Source organism: Oncorhynchus masou, chromosome 6, assembly GCF_036934945.1.
Source record: "Oncorhynchus masou masou isolate Uvic2021 chromosome 6, UVic_Omas_1.1, whole genome shotgun sequence".
NCBI lineage: Eukaryota > Metazoa > Chordata > Actinopteri > Salmoniformes > Salmonidae > Oncorhynchus > Oncorhynchus masou.
Window position 1 is genome coordinate 20,085,644 of NC_088217.1, and position 17,811 is coordinate 20,103,454.

General features: G+C 43.8%; 1 protein-coding gene across 1 annotated transcript in view; it reads right to left on the bottom strand.

Annotated features, from left to right (window-relative positions):
* Window positions 1–3,608: 3,608 nt before the first annotated feature.
* The window catches only part of LOC135541488 (helicase ARIP4-like), a 33,872-nt gene continuing 19,669 nt past the window's right edge, over window positions 3,609–17,811 (bottom strand). The window contains 12 exon segments of the mRNA XM_064967798.1: window positions 3,609–6,753; window positions 6,755–7,410; window positions 7,604–7,696; window positions 8,103–8,192; window positions 8,634–8,818; window positions 9,214–9,410; window positions 9,570–9,745; window positions 9,986–10,191; window positions 10,616–10,715; window positions 12,380–12,504; window positions 12,698–12,816; window positions 16,120–16,344. Coding sequence (XP_064823870.1) covers window positions 6,418–6,753; window positions 6,755–7,410; window positions 7,604–7,696; window positions 8,103–8,192; window positions 8,634–8,818; window positions 9,214–9,410; window positions 9,570–9,745; window positions 9,986–10,191; window positions 10,616–10,715; window positions 12,380–12,504; window positions 12,698–12,816; window positions 16,120–16,344 — 2,508 coding nt within the window. The 3' untranslated portion in view covers window positions 3,609–6,417.

Sequence of the window (17,811 nt, forward strand, 5' to 3'; positions counted from 1 at the left end):
AGATGTGAGTGCTATGGGTCGATAATCATTTATGCAGGTTATCTTAGTGTTCTTGGGCACAGGGACTATGGTGGTCTGCTTGAAACATGTTGGTATTATAGACTTAGACAGGGAGAGGTTGAAAATGTCAGTGAAGTCACTTACCAGTTGGTCAGTGCATGCTCGGAGTACACGTCCTGATAAACCGTCTGGCCCTGCAGCCTTGTGAATATTGTCCTGTTTAAAGTTCTTACATCAGCTGCGAAGAGAGTGATCACACAGTCTTGCGGAACAGCTGGTGCTCTCATGCATGTTTCAGTGTTATTTCCCTCGAAGCAAGCATAGAAGTAGTTTAGCTCATCTGGTAGGCTCGTGTCACTGGGCAGCTTTAGGCTGTGCTTCACTTTGTAGTCTGTGATAGTTTGCAAGCCCTGCCACATGACGAGCGTCAGAGCCGATGTAGTACGATTTGATCTAAGTCCTGTATTGATGCTTTGCCTGTTTGATGGTTCTTCGGACAACATCATGTGACAGATCATGTGACACTTAAATAAAGTCCACCTGTGTGCAATCTAACTAATTATGTGACTTCTGAAGGTAATTGGTTGCACCAGAACTTATTTTGGGGCTTCATAGCAATGATTTTTTTGAAACATGTTATTTTTTTCATTTCACTTCACCAATATGGACTATTTTGTGTACATCCATTACATGTAGTTGATCCCCCCCAAATATGTATTTTTTGATTTTATGTTACAGTAAAAATTGGTTGTCAGATTTTGCCGTAGACTACAATGCATTATGAAAGTGTCTAAAGCATGTAATAAAACACTCCAAACCAACTCATATTACATCACACTCTCAATCTGAATAATGCTTATGAACTCACATTTTTTTTTCACTGTGACATAAATCAATGAATAATGCAGTTTACAACAACTAAAATGTGCAAATATGGATTCATAGAACAGTGGAAAACAAAAATTGAGTGCAGAGACGTTATCCAGAATGAGATTCTGTTGTAATATGAGGTAGTTTGGAGTGTTTTATAACCAATCTCTCTGTGTTTCATAATTTTCCTTCAATTTGCAAGAGGTTGAATGTATCTCATCAGAGAAAGTATCTGAGCGAGCCAAACAGCGCCCCCCTCTGTATGTGTAGCCCATCTGATGTTGTCTGGTCAAAAAGAGTTTGACACTATTGCCGCCCACAGCATTGAATGCAAGGGAAGCCAGTAAGCATTTAATGTCCCTTGATAAAAAAAGTATAAAATAATATCCAATTAGCGTTGAGCTAAACTGAGTGAGCTCAACTGTGAAAGGTCCTGCACACCAAAAGAAAGGGTCAAGGGAAGCCAGTTTGGATCTATCTTCACTCCAAACACATCACACCGAGCACAAGACATTAACAGAAGCAACTTGAATTGTTGCATCTTGTTGTGTTGTTGTCATCCGATGGCTAAATAGCTAAAATGAGCCCTTTTCTAAATTAGCCATGAATGGAGATAGGGATTTGGACTTATGGTTTTAATTATTTCTCCATACTGGCCAATCATTATAACGGTGATTCTGATCTAACCATAAATTCATACATTGTGCCCCTGTCTGAAGAGGATGGAAGTTCAAAATGTGGCTAGATGTAGTAGGCTTATGTTAACTATTTGGTTCATTGTTGCCCATGAAAGGAAGTTAGACTAGAGAGCAAGCATTTTAGTCAGGTAGCCTAGGTCAACAACTAAAAGTTTGTACTGTATGCCAGAGTCATAGACTGTTTCGTCAACATAAAAGAGAGGAGGATGACATTGGTGTTTCTCTACAAGTAGGGTTAACATGTTTTTTCTACTTGCACACACACATACGGAGAGAAATCAGAACCATGGACAGCCACATCATATTTAGCTCATGTTGATTGGCCAATTTTTTTTGTTGTATCTTTTAGTTGTCACTGTGAGCATTGGGGATTTTATGTTGAAATGTTGAAGTTGAAATGGTGCTGGAATAGTGGAGGCTGTTCCTGTTTTCTTTCCGACTTGCGGTAACTTTCCGTGGTTATAAATTAATAGTTGTTTTAGTAGTCTGAAATTGTAAATATGAACTTGCTTGCTGTATGTCATGTAACCGTTATATGCTTTGTGGACTTTACCGGACCTAGGTAGCTCTCCGGTTTTGTGATAGAAGAAAATGTGCGGTTCAATTTATTCTGCCACTGTTTCTTCTTATTGTCCCTGCCTTAGGCCTATTTATCACAGTGGCAAGGCAAATGATCAGGTTATAAAGAAAACAACGCAATTATCACAACACATAGGTTGTAAAATGGCATTTTCTTCTGGCTTGGGTTCCCCAGTACTTTTACCCACACCGCAACTGTTTATAACATGCTTAGACACATTTTCATTATGCATTGTAGTCCATATAGCATGTGATGACTCAGCTAAATGTGACAATCAATTTTCTCTGTAACGAAACAAAATATTTAAAAAACGGTTTGGGGGATCAACTACAAGCACAGAGAAGATAAGGCCACATGTAAAAATGGGTGAACTTCTCCTTTAAAGCATTAATAGAAGCTTTACTGTAGAGCTCTTTGGAGGACCAACATGCATTCTGCCTAGTGCCCAAAAATATCAGTGGCTTACGTTAGTGCAACATTGTTTTGGTCACATCTACTCCTGAACTAGTTTTAATGTCAAAGTGGAAGAGCATTTCATAGCTTGGTAATTGTTTCAAATTGTGTGTTAACTTTACTTTGAGCAAAGAAGTGGTATGGAATCACCAATAAGGATATAATTGGATAGCACATGTCAGCATGGCCTAGTAGAAAAGTGTTGTATGGCAGACAACTACACAGTAGTGTAGTAGTGTATACTTACTAACTTCAAGCGTCCATGAGACAGCTCTGTTGCTGCCGATCCTGCCTTTCTGGGGATGTTTTTTCATGACAGGCCTCAGTTCTTCATCTCCTTCACGGTTCTTTTGGGTGGCCAGCAGAGGGTGGTCTTTGGAAATATTTAGTAATGTAAAGTAGTAGTTTGTATCTGAGAGCCAAGGAGAAAAGGACAGTCGGTTTTGTGTCTAAAACTCAGGAAGTGGTGATATTGGTTGTTGATAATGATGTTGCTGCTTTGTTTTCTTTGCATTGCCTTTAGGCTTGAATGGACCAATGCACATTTCTTGCGATTCATTTATTTTCTCCAAAGTTGACACTTGTGCAGTGCCCCCAAAATGGCAGGTCTTGAAACCAGAGGACCAGATATCTGCTAATATTGTACAAATTTTAACACTCAGGTATGAAATTCCAGCCAAATACGTAAGATGTCATATTTACTGATGTGGAAGACTGACTGCAATGTAGTGTCAAAAAGCTGTGCAGTATTTGCTTCCATCCAATCTGTAACTCCCGCACCTGTCTTACTATAAGGACATACGCATCATTTTTCATCATATCCAAATCCTTTATCCTTCACAGACTCCCAGCTGCAAGAGTGCAATTGAAGGTTGAGTTGAACATAATTCTTGCAATTTCAATAAAAATACATTTAGCATATTGAGTTGTGTTTCCATGTGAATATATGTTCAAAAAACATCTGTGCAAAGAGCATCATGTCAGTGTAATACACAATCAAAATGATGTAATAACGCAAGTTAAGTGTTTTATTCACTGTTAAAATGATATTAACAAAGTAACACAGTCATCATTTTATGCTCGCCTCTATGCTGGATACATGTGGTGACTGACTTCCTGATCTCACACAGTCAGTTTGCGACACTGGTCTGCTCTTTCACAGACACTGGTCTGCTCTTTCACAGACACTGGTCTGCTCTTTCACAGACACTGGTCTGCTCTTTCACAGACACTGGTCTGCTCTTTCACAGACACTGGTCTGCTCTTTCACAGACACTGGTCTGCTCTTTCACAGACACTGGTCTGCTCTTTCACAGACACTGGTCTGCTCTTTCACAGACACTGGTCTGCTCCTTCACAGACACTGGTCTGCTCTTTCACAGACACTGGTGAAAAGATCAATGTGGATAAAAAGAGAATAAAAAAATGAGAGTATAATGTACAAAAAAAAGACAGATGAATTCATTTAGATCATTATAAATAAATAATTTTGGTAAATTCATACATTGAAATAAAAGGACAAACTAGTAGAGGCGAGCCAACATCAAGATGTTAAAAAAAGAACATTGCTACTAAAAAAAACTAAAAATAACATATGGATATGGAGTTCTCCTCATGATGACACTTAAAACAAACAAAAAAGAAGCACAGTAAAACAATTCTGATTGGGAGGGAGGATGGGGCTTCTTCCTCCAAGGAAATAATCATCTCTATTAAAAAGACTGGGATGATTGGCTGAATAATTTGATGGACACAAGACCGGGCCAACTAGAAAAAGGTTAAGGAGGTTGCGAGGTGAGGTGGAGGAAAACATCCAACATACATGATCGACTAGAAACAGGCTGTAAGGATAAGGACAGGTAAGTAAGCAGGGTAGAGTTGAGGTTGTGAGGGGTGTGTGGTGGAATCCCCCATTCTTTTATAGTCCAATAGTCCAATAGGTGGAATAGGGAGTTGAGACTAAACTGAAACTCCACACAAACGTGGGTAATATATATATATATATTTATATATATATATCATACATTTATCCTGGCTCCTGTAGCCCAACTTGAGTTCCATGTACAATTCCAGTGGAGAAAAATAACCCGGAGGCCCGATCCATTCCCCTCACGTTATGATTTTGAGATGACATCACAGAAAGAAAAACGTATCAACCAACCACAGAACAGCACAGACCAGCACAGACAGACCCAAAGCACTGTAGAGCTACAGAGATACACTACTGAGAGAAGCTACTTACACGGACTGTCTGTCTGCCGTGCGGTCAGGGATACACCTAGCTACCTCAGCTTCTCATTGGGTAAGGCCATCAATCCATCCATACCCACACAACGGGCTGGCTTAACTATGCCACACAAATGGCCACATGGTGGGTTACTGTAGTCATTGTTAACTACTGTAGCTAAATGGTTGTGGGTTTGTCGCTTTCTGCATGTATACACCCAAGTCATGCTACAGAGTAAACATATGGCTCCAATGGATGCTTTATGGGCCTGTACTCATAAAAAGGTCTCAGAGAAAGAGTGCTGATCTAGGGCTAGTTTTGCCTTTTTGATCATAATGAAAACATTAGATGGACAAGGAGACCTGATTCTAGATCAGCACTCATACTGAGACACTTGATAAATATGGGCCCAGAACTATAAACTGTTTGTGACTGTATATGATCCATATCCCTATTTGTATAGTGCAAGTGTTTTAGTGTTTTTGTAGCTCTGGTCCAGGGTGTTACGTGCAGCTTGCAGAGTGTTGACAAGCTGCACGTAATGCTCTGGACTAGAGCTAGTGGAGCCTGTCCCTTGAGTTGGACACCAACCTGTCTGGATGCTCAGTAGTTCTGTCTGAAGTCGTTACGAAGGGGAAAGGGTGTACTAAAGGTGTAAATGCTAAGATTCAAGAAAAAGACCCCTTAGTGTCGTTTAAGGCTAAACGAACAAATGAGAACACATTGTCCGAACCCACCCAGGTCAGCCCCCTGTGTTATCAAAAGGCTGACATGGATGTACATTCATTTGACCTTTTAAGGTCTCTCTTTGAAATAAAAGTAACTGAAATGGCCGCCTCGCAACCAAGCTAAGGGCGCCGCCGTCATTATGACAACTTGATCATAAGAACATACTGTCTCTCTATCCAACCCTTCCCCTTGAACGTTTAACTCAACCCTGGCCCAGTCTGAACTCTCTGTATAAACAACTAATGATTATAACCACCATTTACAAAATATCAACAAGATCAGTTTAGAATATTAGTAGAATCAAAACATCCAGGTCACATATACTGTATTGTCTTGTCATCCTTTCCAACAGGGGGACGCTACAATATCTAGCAAACAGCTAACGACTCTAAAAGCACTTTTTTTTTTTTTATGCAAACGGTCCAACAGATGATTACATCGTTCCATCTGATGTGAGCTCAGTTCAGACAGTGTCCTGACTGGCCTCAGAGATCGTCATGGGGGTCTAATAAGGGGATGGCGGGCAATGCTAGAAGATATAGCCGGAGAGGGAGTGCTTGGAAGCCCCATGTTCATCTCAACTGGTCCCTCTCAACAAAACGTCAATCCATTCCCATCCATGGTCTCCAGTGCTCAGCCTCACCAACCTCAGGGGCTCGGGGCAAATGTTCAGTCTCTTCTTCAGTAAGATATTCAGCATAAGGATTTGTTACTCTGTCTTGGTTAGCACATGAGGTACAACTCATTCTCTCTCACTCATTCGCTCATGGGAGAGTCTGTGTGTGTGTGTGTGTGTAGGGGGGCTATGAAGGTTAGCCATGTTAGAGCTGGGATGGGGAGTTGTCAGAGTCTAAGAATGCTCATTGTCCTGTCACCTCAATAACATCATCGTCCGAGCTGCTGCCACCATTCTCCGTGGCTAGATGGTGGGAGTCAGGCTGGCTGAGCGCTGCACCCAGGAGGCTGGAGGGGGAAGAGGGGTAGTGGGAGAGGAAGCTGGAGCTTCCTCCAGTGCTGGCCGGGCCTCCTCCCAGGGTGTTGGGGTACATCGTGGGCTCAGGCAGGAGGGACTGACTGTAGTTCAGAGGGAAGCCTGGGGACAGCAGACCAGTCACGCTGGGGTTCATCAGGAAGGGGGGAAGTGTGGAGGAGGAGGATGTTGAGGCCGAGGACATGGGCATGGTGTTAATGGTGGAGGGAGAAAGAGGTGGAGGACAAGGAGGAGGTGGAGGATGAGGGGAGGTGTCCATTGTTTCCTGTGGCTGAGGAGGCATGGCTGAGGAGATCCGCCCCTGCCGAGGGGAACATGGTCTGCAGGTCTCCCAGAGTCTGTCCTGCTGACTGGAGGAACGGGGACGAGGAGCTGCCTCCCATTAGCATCGGGTGGCTCATGTGTCCCCCCAGCAGGGCCTGGTTCAGGGGGGGGAAGCTGAGCCCTCCACTACCCAGGGAGAGACCCGGGAACCCGGTTGCAGATGAGCTGCGTTTGCCCCCCGCCTGCTTGTGTCCACCCGCTGCTGCGGCCATCTTGCGTTTGGAGCATCGCAGAGCCTCGCTGATGCTCATTCCGATGTCCTCTCTGAGCTGCCGGCTGAGGTCCGACTCCGTGTTCTGACTGTACTGCTGCGTTCTGCTCCCTCCCTCTCCATCCCCTGTAACCATGTCCGATGGCGACGGCAGCTCATTGCCCATGGCGACGGTATCCACGTTGACGGCGTAGCGGCTGAGCTCTCTGAGAATCTCAGGGCTCTCGGGGGTAGAGGGACGCGATGCGCTGTCGGGGCTCAGCTGCTGGCGCTCCATGGGAGACAAACAGCCGTTACCGATGGCGTGGAGCAGGGAAGCCTGGGAACCTGTGGCAAAGAGGAGGGTAAAAATAGTCATTATTGTTGATCTTGTCTCACCACAGGTGTCCCGCAGGGCTCCGTACTAGGTCCTCTCTGGTTATCTATGTAGTCTGAACACCAAGTCATGTTGTTTTGTCATATCCTGTCACATGGATTCCTCATCATGTAATGTAAAGTACTTTGTGTATGTACAGTGCACCTCTGTTAGTAGCAGATCCTCCCTGCACTGCTCTGCTGAGTTTCCCTGAGCGGATGGCAAAAATCCTCCCGTCATTGGTCCTGATGTAGGTACCTGTGAGGAAGACAGCAGTTAATGGCGGATATCAACTCAAACTTGATTTGTCATATGCACAGGATACAGAGAAGCGTGCACAATGCAATGAAATGCTTACTTGAATGCTCTCCTCTCATGACATTAGTTAATAAAACTATACAAATATTCAGGAAAAAATAAGGCAAAGTATGAAACATAAAAATAAGCATGCAGGGAAGCACCAGTCAGTTTTGATTCTTAGGTTAAGGTACCGAGCCCTTTATATAAATGAGATAACAACCTGGGAATTCAGGTGTCCATGTGGATATTGTAAACCACTCTCCAAGGTGTGCACAGTATTCCAATTAGAGTATGTAGAGATTTAATTGAACTACACATGCAGGTAGATAGGAGGTACATCTTCTACTGTATATGTTATTATCACCTTTTGACCCTTTGATCACATGGATGCTCTCTCCTGCACCGATACGTGCCTGGACATCCGTGGTGCTGTTGGCTCCAGGGATCACTATATCTGAAGGGGCAAACAGAAAGAGTTAAATTATTTACAAACAATACCACGGGAGTATCCCAAATACACCCTATTCTCTGTAGGCCCTGGTCAAAAGTAGTATACACCCTATAGGGAATAGGGTGTCATTTGGGACGTAGCTCCTATATCACTGGTCTATCCTAATGCAGCCCCAAAGCATTTCACCTGACCCAAGACCAGGAGTTATTCCTCACCCGTCGTGTTCATTAGGCCCAAAACAGAAGAAACCGCTCCGAAACAGGGAATTACCATCTGACCTTGTCCAATAAGAAAGGCTAATTTTCATTGTACGTGACAAAACGTTTTGACACGATGTGCCCTAATGAACGTATGTGCCCTAATGAACCCTTACCAAGAGTATCAGTGTCTATCAGTACCAATTCAATTAAAATGTTATTGTCCCTGCAGGGATATGTATTGTACCAGTGGTAGTGACGATCCTCTGGACATAAACACCGGCCTTCTGCAGGTAGTTGACCGGGAAGCTGACCCCGGAGCTGGAGCCGGCCATGCCCATGCCCGCCATGCGAGGCATCATAGGGATGGGGGTGGACTGGACGGGCCGGACGCTGGCCATGGGCTTCTCATCACCCCGAGCTATGGGACGCCTAGGTGATTCAAAAACACATGAGGATCATATCATTACACAGTCTGATGTGGGACAGTTTTCTAGACTGGGGCGGCAGGGTAGCCTAGTGGTTAGAGCGTTGGACTAGGAACTGGAAGGTTGCAAGTTCAAACCCCCGAGCCGACAAGGTACAAATCTGTCGTTCTGCCCCTGAACAGGCACTGTTCCTAGGCCGTTATTGAAAATAAAAATTTGTTCTTAACTGACTTGCCTGGTTAAATAAAGGTAAAAAAATAAAAAATTAGACTGATGGCATGGTTGAGTTTGGAGGCTAGAAGGATCATTTGTACGGATAGGCTGTTGAAGGATTGGTTAGGGATGCTGTAGGATAGGGGTAGGATAGGGGTAGGATAGCGAATTCATTGGACGACTCACCAGTTACGCTGGTTGAAGGCTGGGATGTTGGTGAGTGTCTGGTCGCTGGTTGGGTAGTAGTGGGCGTAGGAGGGGCGAGAATAGGGCACAGAGGCACGCTTCTCGTCCTCATAGCTCTTCTTAGCAGCTCTCTTCTCTGCTTTAGTAAGCTTGGACTCCTTCCGGTCTACAAGCAGAGACTCATGATGGAAGGGTTCCTGGTGGGGTACAGATCAACAGGGATGTTAGTGTGGGTGTGTACCATATTAATACAGTATCCATGACATGACGGTGTGTATAAATATTTAGTGGCCCGTTTACTAGGTACACCAATCTAGTACCTAATAAACCGTGTGAGTGTGTATCTGTGTGTGTACCTTAGTGATGAGGTGGGGGTAGATCTGACAGGCTTGGCTGATGACCGTCTCCATCTCTTCGTGAGATTGCAGAGGGGCTTTGGCCGGGTCAGGCTCCTCCTCTGCAAAGTGCAGCAGCGACTCCACCTCCTTGCGGGTGAAAGTCAGTACTGGGTTCAGGTCGTCCACCACGCGGTCTGGACACAACCAATCACAGTGTGTTACTGACCACTGGACATAGCCAATCACAGTGTGTTACTGACCCCTGAGATTCCCCTGTACTATGCCGCCATTTGCATTTCAACTTCAATATCATGCCATCCCACATTCAATATATTTAACCACACACACTACACTCTCTTACCAGACATGCCCTGTCACACACACAGGAGCATCATCACCGTCACACCCCCCCTCCCTCCCTCCCTCTCTCTTACCAGACATGCCCTGCTTGGAGACCTGCCGGTCGTAGATCTTCTTCTCCAGGGTGAAGTCACAGACCAGGCGGTAGATGTGGCAGCGCTTCTTCTGGCCGTAGCGGTACACCCGACACACCGCCTGGGCATCGTGACACGGGTTCCACGACGCGTCAAATACCACCACCCGGTTGGCCCCGATTAGGTTCACTCCCAAGCAGCCCGCCCTGCAAGTCACAACCCAGGCTTATTAACAACATGCGCAAGTGTGTTTGTGTAAGTGAATGGCTGATCAAAGTGTATGTAAAGGGTGGGGGGCGGGGGGGATATATCCAATGTGTGTGAATAAATATCTTTGTGTGCACGGGTGTGTCTAATTGAGTATATATGGCTGCGTTTACACAGGCAGCCCAATTGTGATATTTTGTCCAATTATAGGCAAAAGAGTTGATCTGATTGTTCAAAAGACAAATTAGTGAAAAAATTATCATCATTGGGCTGCCTGTGTAAACACAGCGTTTGTTGTGTATTTGAGTGACGAATATATAAGCACAGAAATATAATTATTAGAAGGGGCAGAGCTCATCAGACCACAGCAATTTCACTTACATTTCTATATGTGTGTATCAGTGTGTCTGTACAGTCTATTACCTTGTTGACAAGAGGAAGACCCATGTGGAGGTGTTCTCTGGGTCGTTGAACTGGTTGATGAGTTTCTCTCTCTCGGAGGCAGACGTACTCCCATCCAACCCTGGGGGAGACAACCGACACATTCACTAAATAAGCATCATGGGGCGATTCCAGACAAATAGGTCAAATCAAATCAAATGTATTTATATAGCCCTTCGTACATCAGCTGATATCTCAAAGTGCTGTACAGAAACCCAGCCTAAAACCCCAAACAGCAAGCAATGCAGGTGTAGAAGCACGGTGGCTCGGAATAGGTGATGTCTCAAATGGTACTCTATTCCCTATGTTGTGCACTACTTTTGAACAGGGCTCATATAGGGGTCTGGCCAAAAGTAGTGCACTATTTAGGGAATATGGTGCCATTTGGGACACATTACACTGCATCTAGTGTAGTGTGGTAGCCAATCCAGTAGGGGGCAGTAAATTTAAATAATTAACCCAGAGATCGATGGCTGAGAAAAAGCATGACTCTTTCTTAATTCATCTTTCATGAATTTCTCACATTGTCTCTTATTGCCTCCATTTCCAAACCCATTGGAGAAGAAGATCTGATGGAGACCCTGGAACTTTCCTAACAAGACAGTTGAGAAGGAGGCGAGGAAATAGGATAGTGATGCACCGCTATGACATTTTATCCAATATTTTCCTTGCCAAAAAAGCCCTAATACGATACCGATATTTAAAATTTTAGCTGCCTTTTAAGCACTCTAATACAGTTAAATAGTTAACACACACACACGGGTCATTGTTTTCAGGCCTGGTTGTATTGGTGCTAGCGAGGTATCAAGCTAAAGCTAGCTACCCCAGAAGTTGCGGTCCAACAAATGATGCTTTATTACCAACGTGGTATTGTAAACACATCGTTCGTGGCCTGTGTTTGTAGACTATTTTGTACAGCTTTGACAGTGCTACTGTATCTTTTTTGACACGCAAAGACCCAAATGGCATTCAATAGTATGTATGTCATGAAGCTAATAGCAGTGAGGCTATTATTGTATTACTCCGGTAGGGCAACATCTGAAAAATAGTGCACTTGGTAGTATGTACCGGTGCTCAACCAGTCGGTGAAAGCCAACATCACCCACGACAGTGAATGTTTGATTGTCAAGGGTAATGAATTCCATTATCTTGGCTTTAATGGATTTTTGCCTTTGAGTTGTCTTGCTGAAATTTTCTTACTCTTTCAAATGACTGCTCGATCCACACAGCAGACATTGTGTGGGCTAGGTTAGGAATGCTGTGCTGCACGTGTAGCGCAAAATTTTACATGGCATCATTACGTTATATAGGTATACACGGTAGCTTTGACACCGGTTTTTAACATCGGCGTTAAACTAGACATCGGGCCGATACCGATGTTGGCATTTTTAGCTACTATCGGCCGATTCCGATATGTTCACCGATATATCGTGCATCCCTATATAGGATATGAGGAATCACAGAAAGACTGATTGAGATTAGAGACCATAAGTGAGAGTATATTTGTTCAGTTAGCAGATTGAAGCCAAAATATTCCACAGGACAGGATGCTGTGAAAACAAGATAACTAGTCTAATAGCCTGGAACAACAGAGTATATTAGTGGGATCTGGGTTCAAATCACAGCTGAGCTAGCACAAATTACGAGTCAAAGGGTTGCCATGGAAATAATGATGACAGGGTCTGGGTAGTAGTGGTTGCCATGGGAACAGGATTGTGCCATGTGTGTGTGTGTATGATGACTCACTGTAGTAGTTGATGTTGCGGACCCAGGTCTGGTTCTGGCCTTGGTTGTCGGGGGAGACTCGGCCTGCTGGCAACGGCCGTCTGGACAGGAAGCCTTCAATGACCGTCAGGGTGGATAAGCTCTGACTGATGGACATAGGTCAAACACACACACATTAAAAATACATTCAAGTCAGTTAGTATCACATGGATACTTTGAGGTGAAAAGCAAAAACACACATTTCCAGTCTCTCTAAGGACAATAAAGTCTAAGTATGACTATGCTCATAGGGAGTGTTTGGATGAAGTGTTCCATGTCAAACATAGGAAGAGGTCCAACCTGAAGACCAGGATCTTGTCTCCTCTGCTCACACTCTCGTCAATCAGGTGGAAGAGCAGCAGCATCTTGGCAGAGTTCTCCAGAACCCCAGTCTGGTAGTTGTTCATGATGTCCTTGGCCTGGAGTGACAGAGATACAGGACAGGAGATGGGTGAATGAAGGTCATTCTTTCACACCAACGAGGACATCTTAGGTTTTACTAGAGATGTGCATCTTTCCCTTTCAAGATGATTCGATACATGGGCTCTGATATGATACAGGAACGATACTTTTTTGTTTGAAAAGATTAGGTTCAATGCGATGCACTAACATTTGTTTCATAAACACATTCAAAAAGCAAACATTGCCCCCAACTGGTAGTGGTGCCCAGTTTCCCTTGTGGCTCAGCTCAGGTGCCTACATCCACCATACTGTTCAAAAGTTTGGGGTCACTTTTTTAATTTATTTTTATTTCACCTTTATTTAACCAGGTAGGCTAGTTGAGAACAAGTTCTCATTTACAACTGCGACCTGGCCAAGATAAAGCATAGCAGTATGAACAGACAACACAGACTTACACATGGAGTAAACAATTAACAAGTCAATATCACAGTAGAAAAAAAAGGGGAGTCTATATACAATGTGTGCAAAAGGCATGAGGAGGTAGGCACTTGAATTATACATTTTTGGTCCATTAAAATAACATCAAATTGATCAGAAATACAGTGTAGACATTATTAATGTTGTAAATGACTATTGATTTTTTTATGGAATATCTACATAATGGGCCTCTGTACACCTATCAACAACCATCACTCCTGTGTTCCAGTGGCACGTTTTGTTAGCTAATCCAAGTTTATAATTTTAAAAAGCTAATTGATCATTAGAAAACCCTTTTGCAATTATGTTAGCTTAGCTGAAAACTGTTGTTCTGATTAAAGAATAAATAAAACTTCTTTAGACTAGTTGAGTATCTGGAGCATCAGCATTTGTGGGTTTGAGTACAGGCTCAAAATGGCTAGAAACAAATAACTTTCTTCTGAAAGTCGTCAGTCTATTCTTGTTCTGATGTCCTCGTACAACGTTCCCTTCACAGAACAGCGCAAACTGGCAATAACCAGAATAGAAAGAGGAGTGGGAGGCCCAAGTGCACAACTGAGCAAGAGGACAAGTACATTAAAGTGTCTAGTTTGAGAAAATGACGCCTCACAAGTTCTCAACTGGCAGCATCAATAAATAGTACCCACAAAACATCAGTCTCAACGTCAACAGTGAAGAGGCGACTCCAGGATGCTGGCCTTCTAGGCAGAGTTGCAAAAAAAAAGCCATATCTCAGACTGGTCAATAAAAATAAAGGATTAAGATGGGTAAAAGAACACAGAGACTGGAACTCTGCATCCTGGAGTCGCCTCTTCACTGTTGAACCAACACAAGTTGGTGTTTTGTGGGTACTTTTTAATGAAGCTGCCAGTTGAGGACTTGTTAGGTGTCAGTTTCTCAGAACAAGAATAGACTGATGAGTTTCAGAAGAAAGTCCTTTGTTTCTGGCCATTTTGAGCCTGTAATTGAACCCACAAATGCTGATGCTCCAGATACTCAACTAGTCTAAAGAAGGCCAATTGTATTGCTACTTTAATCAGAACAGGTGCTAACATAATTGTAAAAGGGTTATCTAATAAATGATCAATTATCCTTTTAAAATGATAAACTTGGATTAGCTAACACAAAGTGCCATTGGAACACAGGAGTGATGGTTGATAACAGGTGTACAGAGGCCCATTATGTAGATATTCCATTTAAAAAAAACAATAGTCAGTCATTTACAACATTAACAATGTCAACACTGTATTTCTGATCAATTTGATGTTATTTTAATGGACAATTTAAAAAAAATGTCTTAAAAACAAGGACATTTCTAAGTGACCCCAAACTTTTGAACGGTAGTGTATATGGTGGATGTAGGCAATGAGCTGAGCCATAAGGGAAACTTGGCATCTACCAACAGTTGGGGGGCAATGTTTGCTTTTTGTCTCCCCCCACCATCACCCACCAATGAATGTCATTTTTGCAGATTAAAAGTGTTTCAGCAAGTAATGTATCAACATTTATCTGTAAACTTAGCTATGACATAGCCAATGAATATATAGCACAACTTTGAATTCCACCCCCATCTAATAATCGAATGGTTAGTGAGATTCTCTTCTTCTGCCACTTCGACCGTGTAGTGCGGGTCGAAAAAGTGATTGCTGTCCTCGTTATGAAATGATCAACTTTACCCTGTATATCTACAAATGACCATATACTGATTGCTTCAAGTAAAACTTGCAGAATTATTGCTGATGGTGAACCTGAACAATGGAAATAAAATGTAATGTAAACCCTGATCAGCATGTATAGCCAGATGAGTTGTGTCTCCGGCAGTAGCTTAAGCTATTTTTATTCAGGTAAAACACAATTTTCAAAGCGCATTATATAAAAATAACCTATCAAATTACACCGGTTGTCACTCAACTAATCAAGACTAAGATTGTGCAAGCAATTTTACAAACATTTGAATGCTATCCTGTGACATGTAGATGTGTCAGATGGGCGCACAGCATGCAGTTTGACTTGGCTACTAATATTGCCTGGGGTTGTTTGGCATGCAAAATGACATGTAGATCAATGACTGTCACCATAACGGCATGCTTACTTCGTTTGAATTGGTTTTCTGACCGATGAATGCTACATTTATCCTTCCTGTTTGGCCCTGTCCGGGGTGTCCTCGGGTGGGGCCACAGTGTCTCCTGACCCCTCCTGTCTCAGCCTCCAGTATTTATGCTGCAGTAGTTTATGTCGTCGGGGCTGGGGTCAGTTTGTTATATCTGGAGTACTTCTCCTGTCCACCCTTAAGAAGAGGAAGCAGTGGTCACAAAAGATGAGGTATTTTCTGAAGGTAGAAAGTTATTTGAGCAGCCCCAAAAAATTATGAACAGGCGATTCGTTTGAATTGGTTTTCTGACCGATGAATGCTACATTTGGATCGGTTTGGGGTCCCGTGTACCAATGCGCTCATATCTTAAACATTTAATCCGGGGAACGATGTGTATTGGTGAATTGTTACATCCCTAGGTTTTACAATATAACTTCAGAATCCTTACAGTGGAAATTCATGCAATAATGAGAACAGCATTCAGTCTGGTTTAACCAGGGTTGTATTCATTAGTGCACACCGCAGCAAAATGCTTTGCAACTGAACATGAAAACAAGCATTTCTTATTGGACAAACTCAGGTAGGCTATAGGTTTCTACCCGTTTCGGCCCGTTTTCTTACTAATGAATAGGACCCAGGCTAACATAGGAGAAGTATCTAACAAGTTCCCAGCCAGCCTGTGGGTAGAGAGTGGTGTTGTGGTGATACGTACCCATGCCAGCCTGTGGGTTGAGAGAGTGGCGTTACGTACCCATTCGTAGGTGATGACTTGATTGGCTCTCTCCTGGATGGGGTTGAGTGGGGGCAGGGCGACGTTGAGCCGGCTGTTGGCTGAGTCGGCAACTTTGGCCTTCAGGCTGGCGCCGGGGCAGCGAGGGTTGGCGGCCGCCGTGATGTCATCCAGGTCTAGGTCCTGCTCGTTGGCTAGGTTCTCCTTCTGAAGGGTCTCGTACAGCACGTCAGGGTGGTTCCAGATCTACGCACACATCAATGGACTGACTTTAATAATGTTACTGATTCCAGGTTAAGATCGGGGTGTAATTCCTGGCTATGCTAACTAACCCACAGCAGTACCCCATCGTCACTATGGTCTATTGCAGAGTTACTCAACTCTTACCCTATGAGGTCCGCAGCCTGCTGGTTTTCTGTTCTACCTAATAATTAATTGCACCCACTAAATCAGTCTCTTCTTTGTAAACAACAGCTGGTGCACGAAATCTAAGGCAGTCTCTAGATTTTGCTCGGCCTGAAGTTGAGTATATTGTGATAAACTGCAGGCCACACTACTTGCCTAGAGAGTTCTCAGCTATACTTTTCGTAGCTGTTAATTTACCACCACAGACAGATGCTGGCACTAAGACTGCACTCAGTCAGCTGTATAAGGAAATAAGCAAACAGGAAACCACTCACCCAGAAGCGGCGCTCCTAGTGACCGGAGACTTTAATGCAGGGAAACTTAAATCAGTTCTACCAAATCTCTATCAGCATGTTAAATGTGCAACCAGAGGGAAAAAAAATCTAGATCACCTGTACTCCACACACAGAGACGTGTACAAAGCTCTCCCTCCATTTGGTAAATCCGACCACAACTCTATCCTCCTGACACAAGAAACAATTAAAGCAGGAAGCACCAGTGACTCAGTCTATGAAAAAATGGTCAGATGAAGCAGATGTTAAACTACAGGACTGCTTTGCTATCACAGACTGGAACATGTTCCGGGATTCTTCCGATGACATTGAGGAGTACACCACACCAGTCACTGGCTTTATCAATAAGTGCATTGAGGACGTCGTCCCCACAGTGACTGTACGCACATACCCCAACCAGAAGCCACGCATCATTCGCACTGAGCTAAAGGGTAAAGCTGCCGCTATCAAGATGCGGGACTCTAACCCAGAAATCCCGCTATGCCCTGCGACGAACCATCAAACAGGCAAAGCATCAATACAGGGCTAAGATTGAATCATACTACACCGGCTCCGACACTCATCGGATGTGGCAGGACTTGCAAACGATGACAGACTACAAAGGGAAGCACAGCCACGAGCTGCCCAGTGACAAGCCTCCCAGACAAGCTAAATCACTTCTATGCTCTCTTCGAGGCAAGCATCACTGAGGCATGCATGAGAGCATCAGCTGTTCCAGGCGACTGTGTGATCACGCTCTCCATAGCCGACGTGAGTAAGACCTTTAAACAGGTCAACATACACAAGGCTGCGGGGCCAGAAGGATTACCAGGACGTGTGCTCCGAGCATGTGCTGACCAACTGGCAAGTGTCTTCACTGACATTTTCAATATGTCCCTGATTGAGTCTGTAATACCAACATGCTTCAAGCAGAACACCATAGTCCCTGTGCCCAAGAACACAAAGGCAACCTGCCTAAATAACTACAGACCCGTAGCACTCACGTCCGTAGCCATGAAGTGCTTTGAAAGGCTGG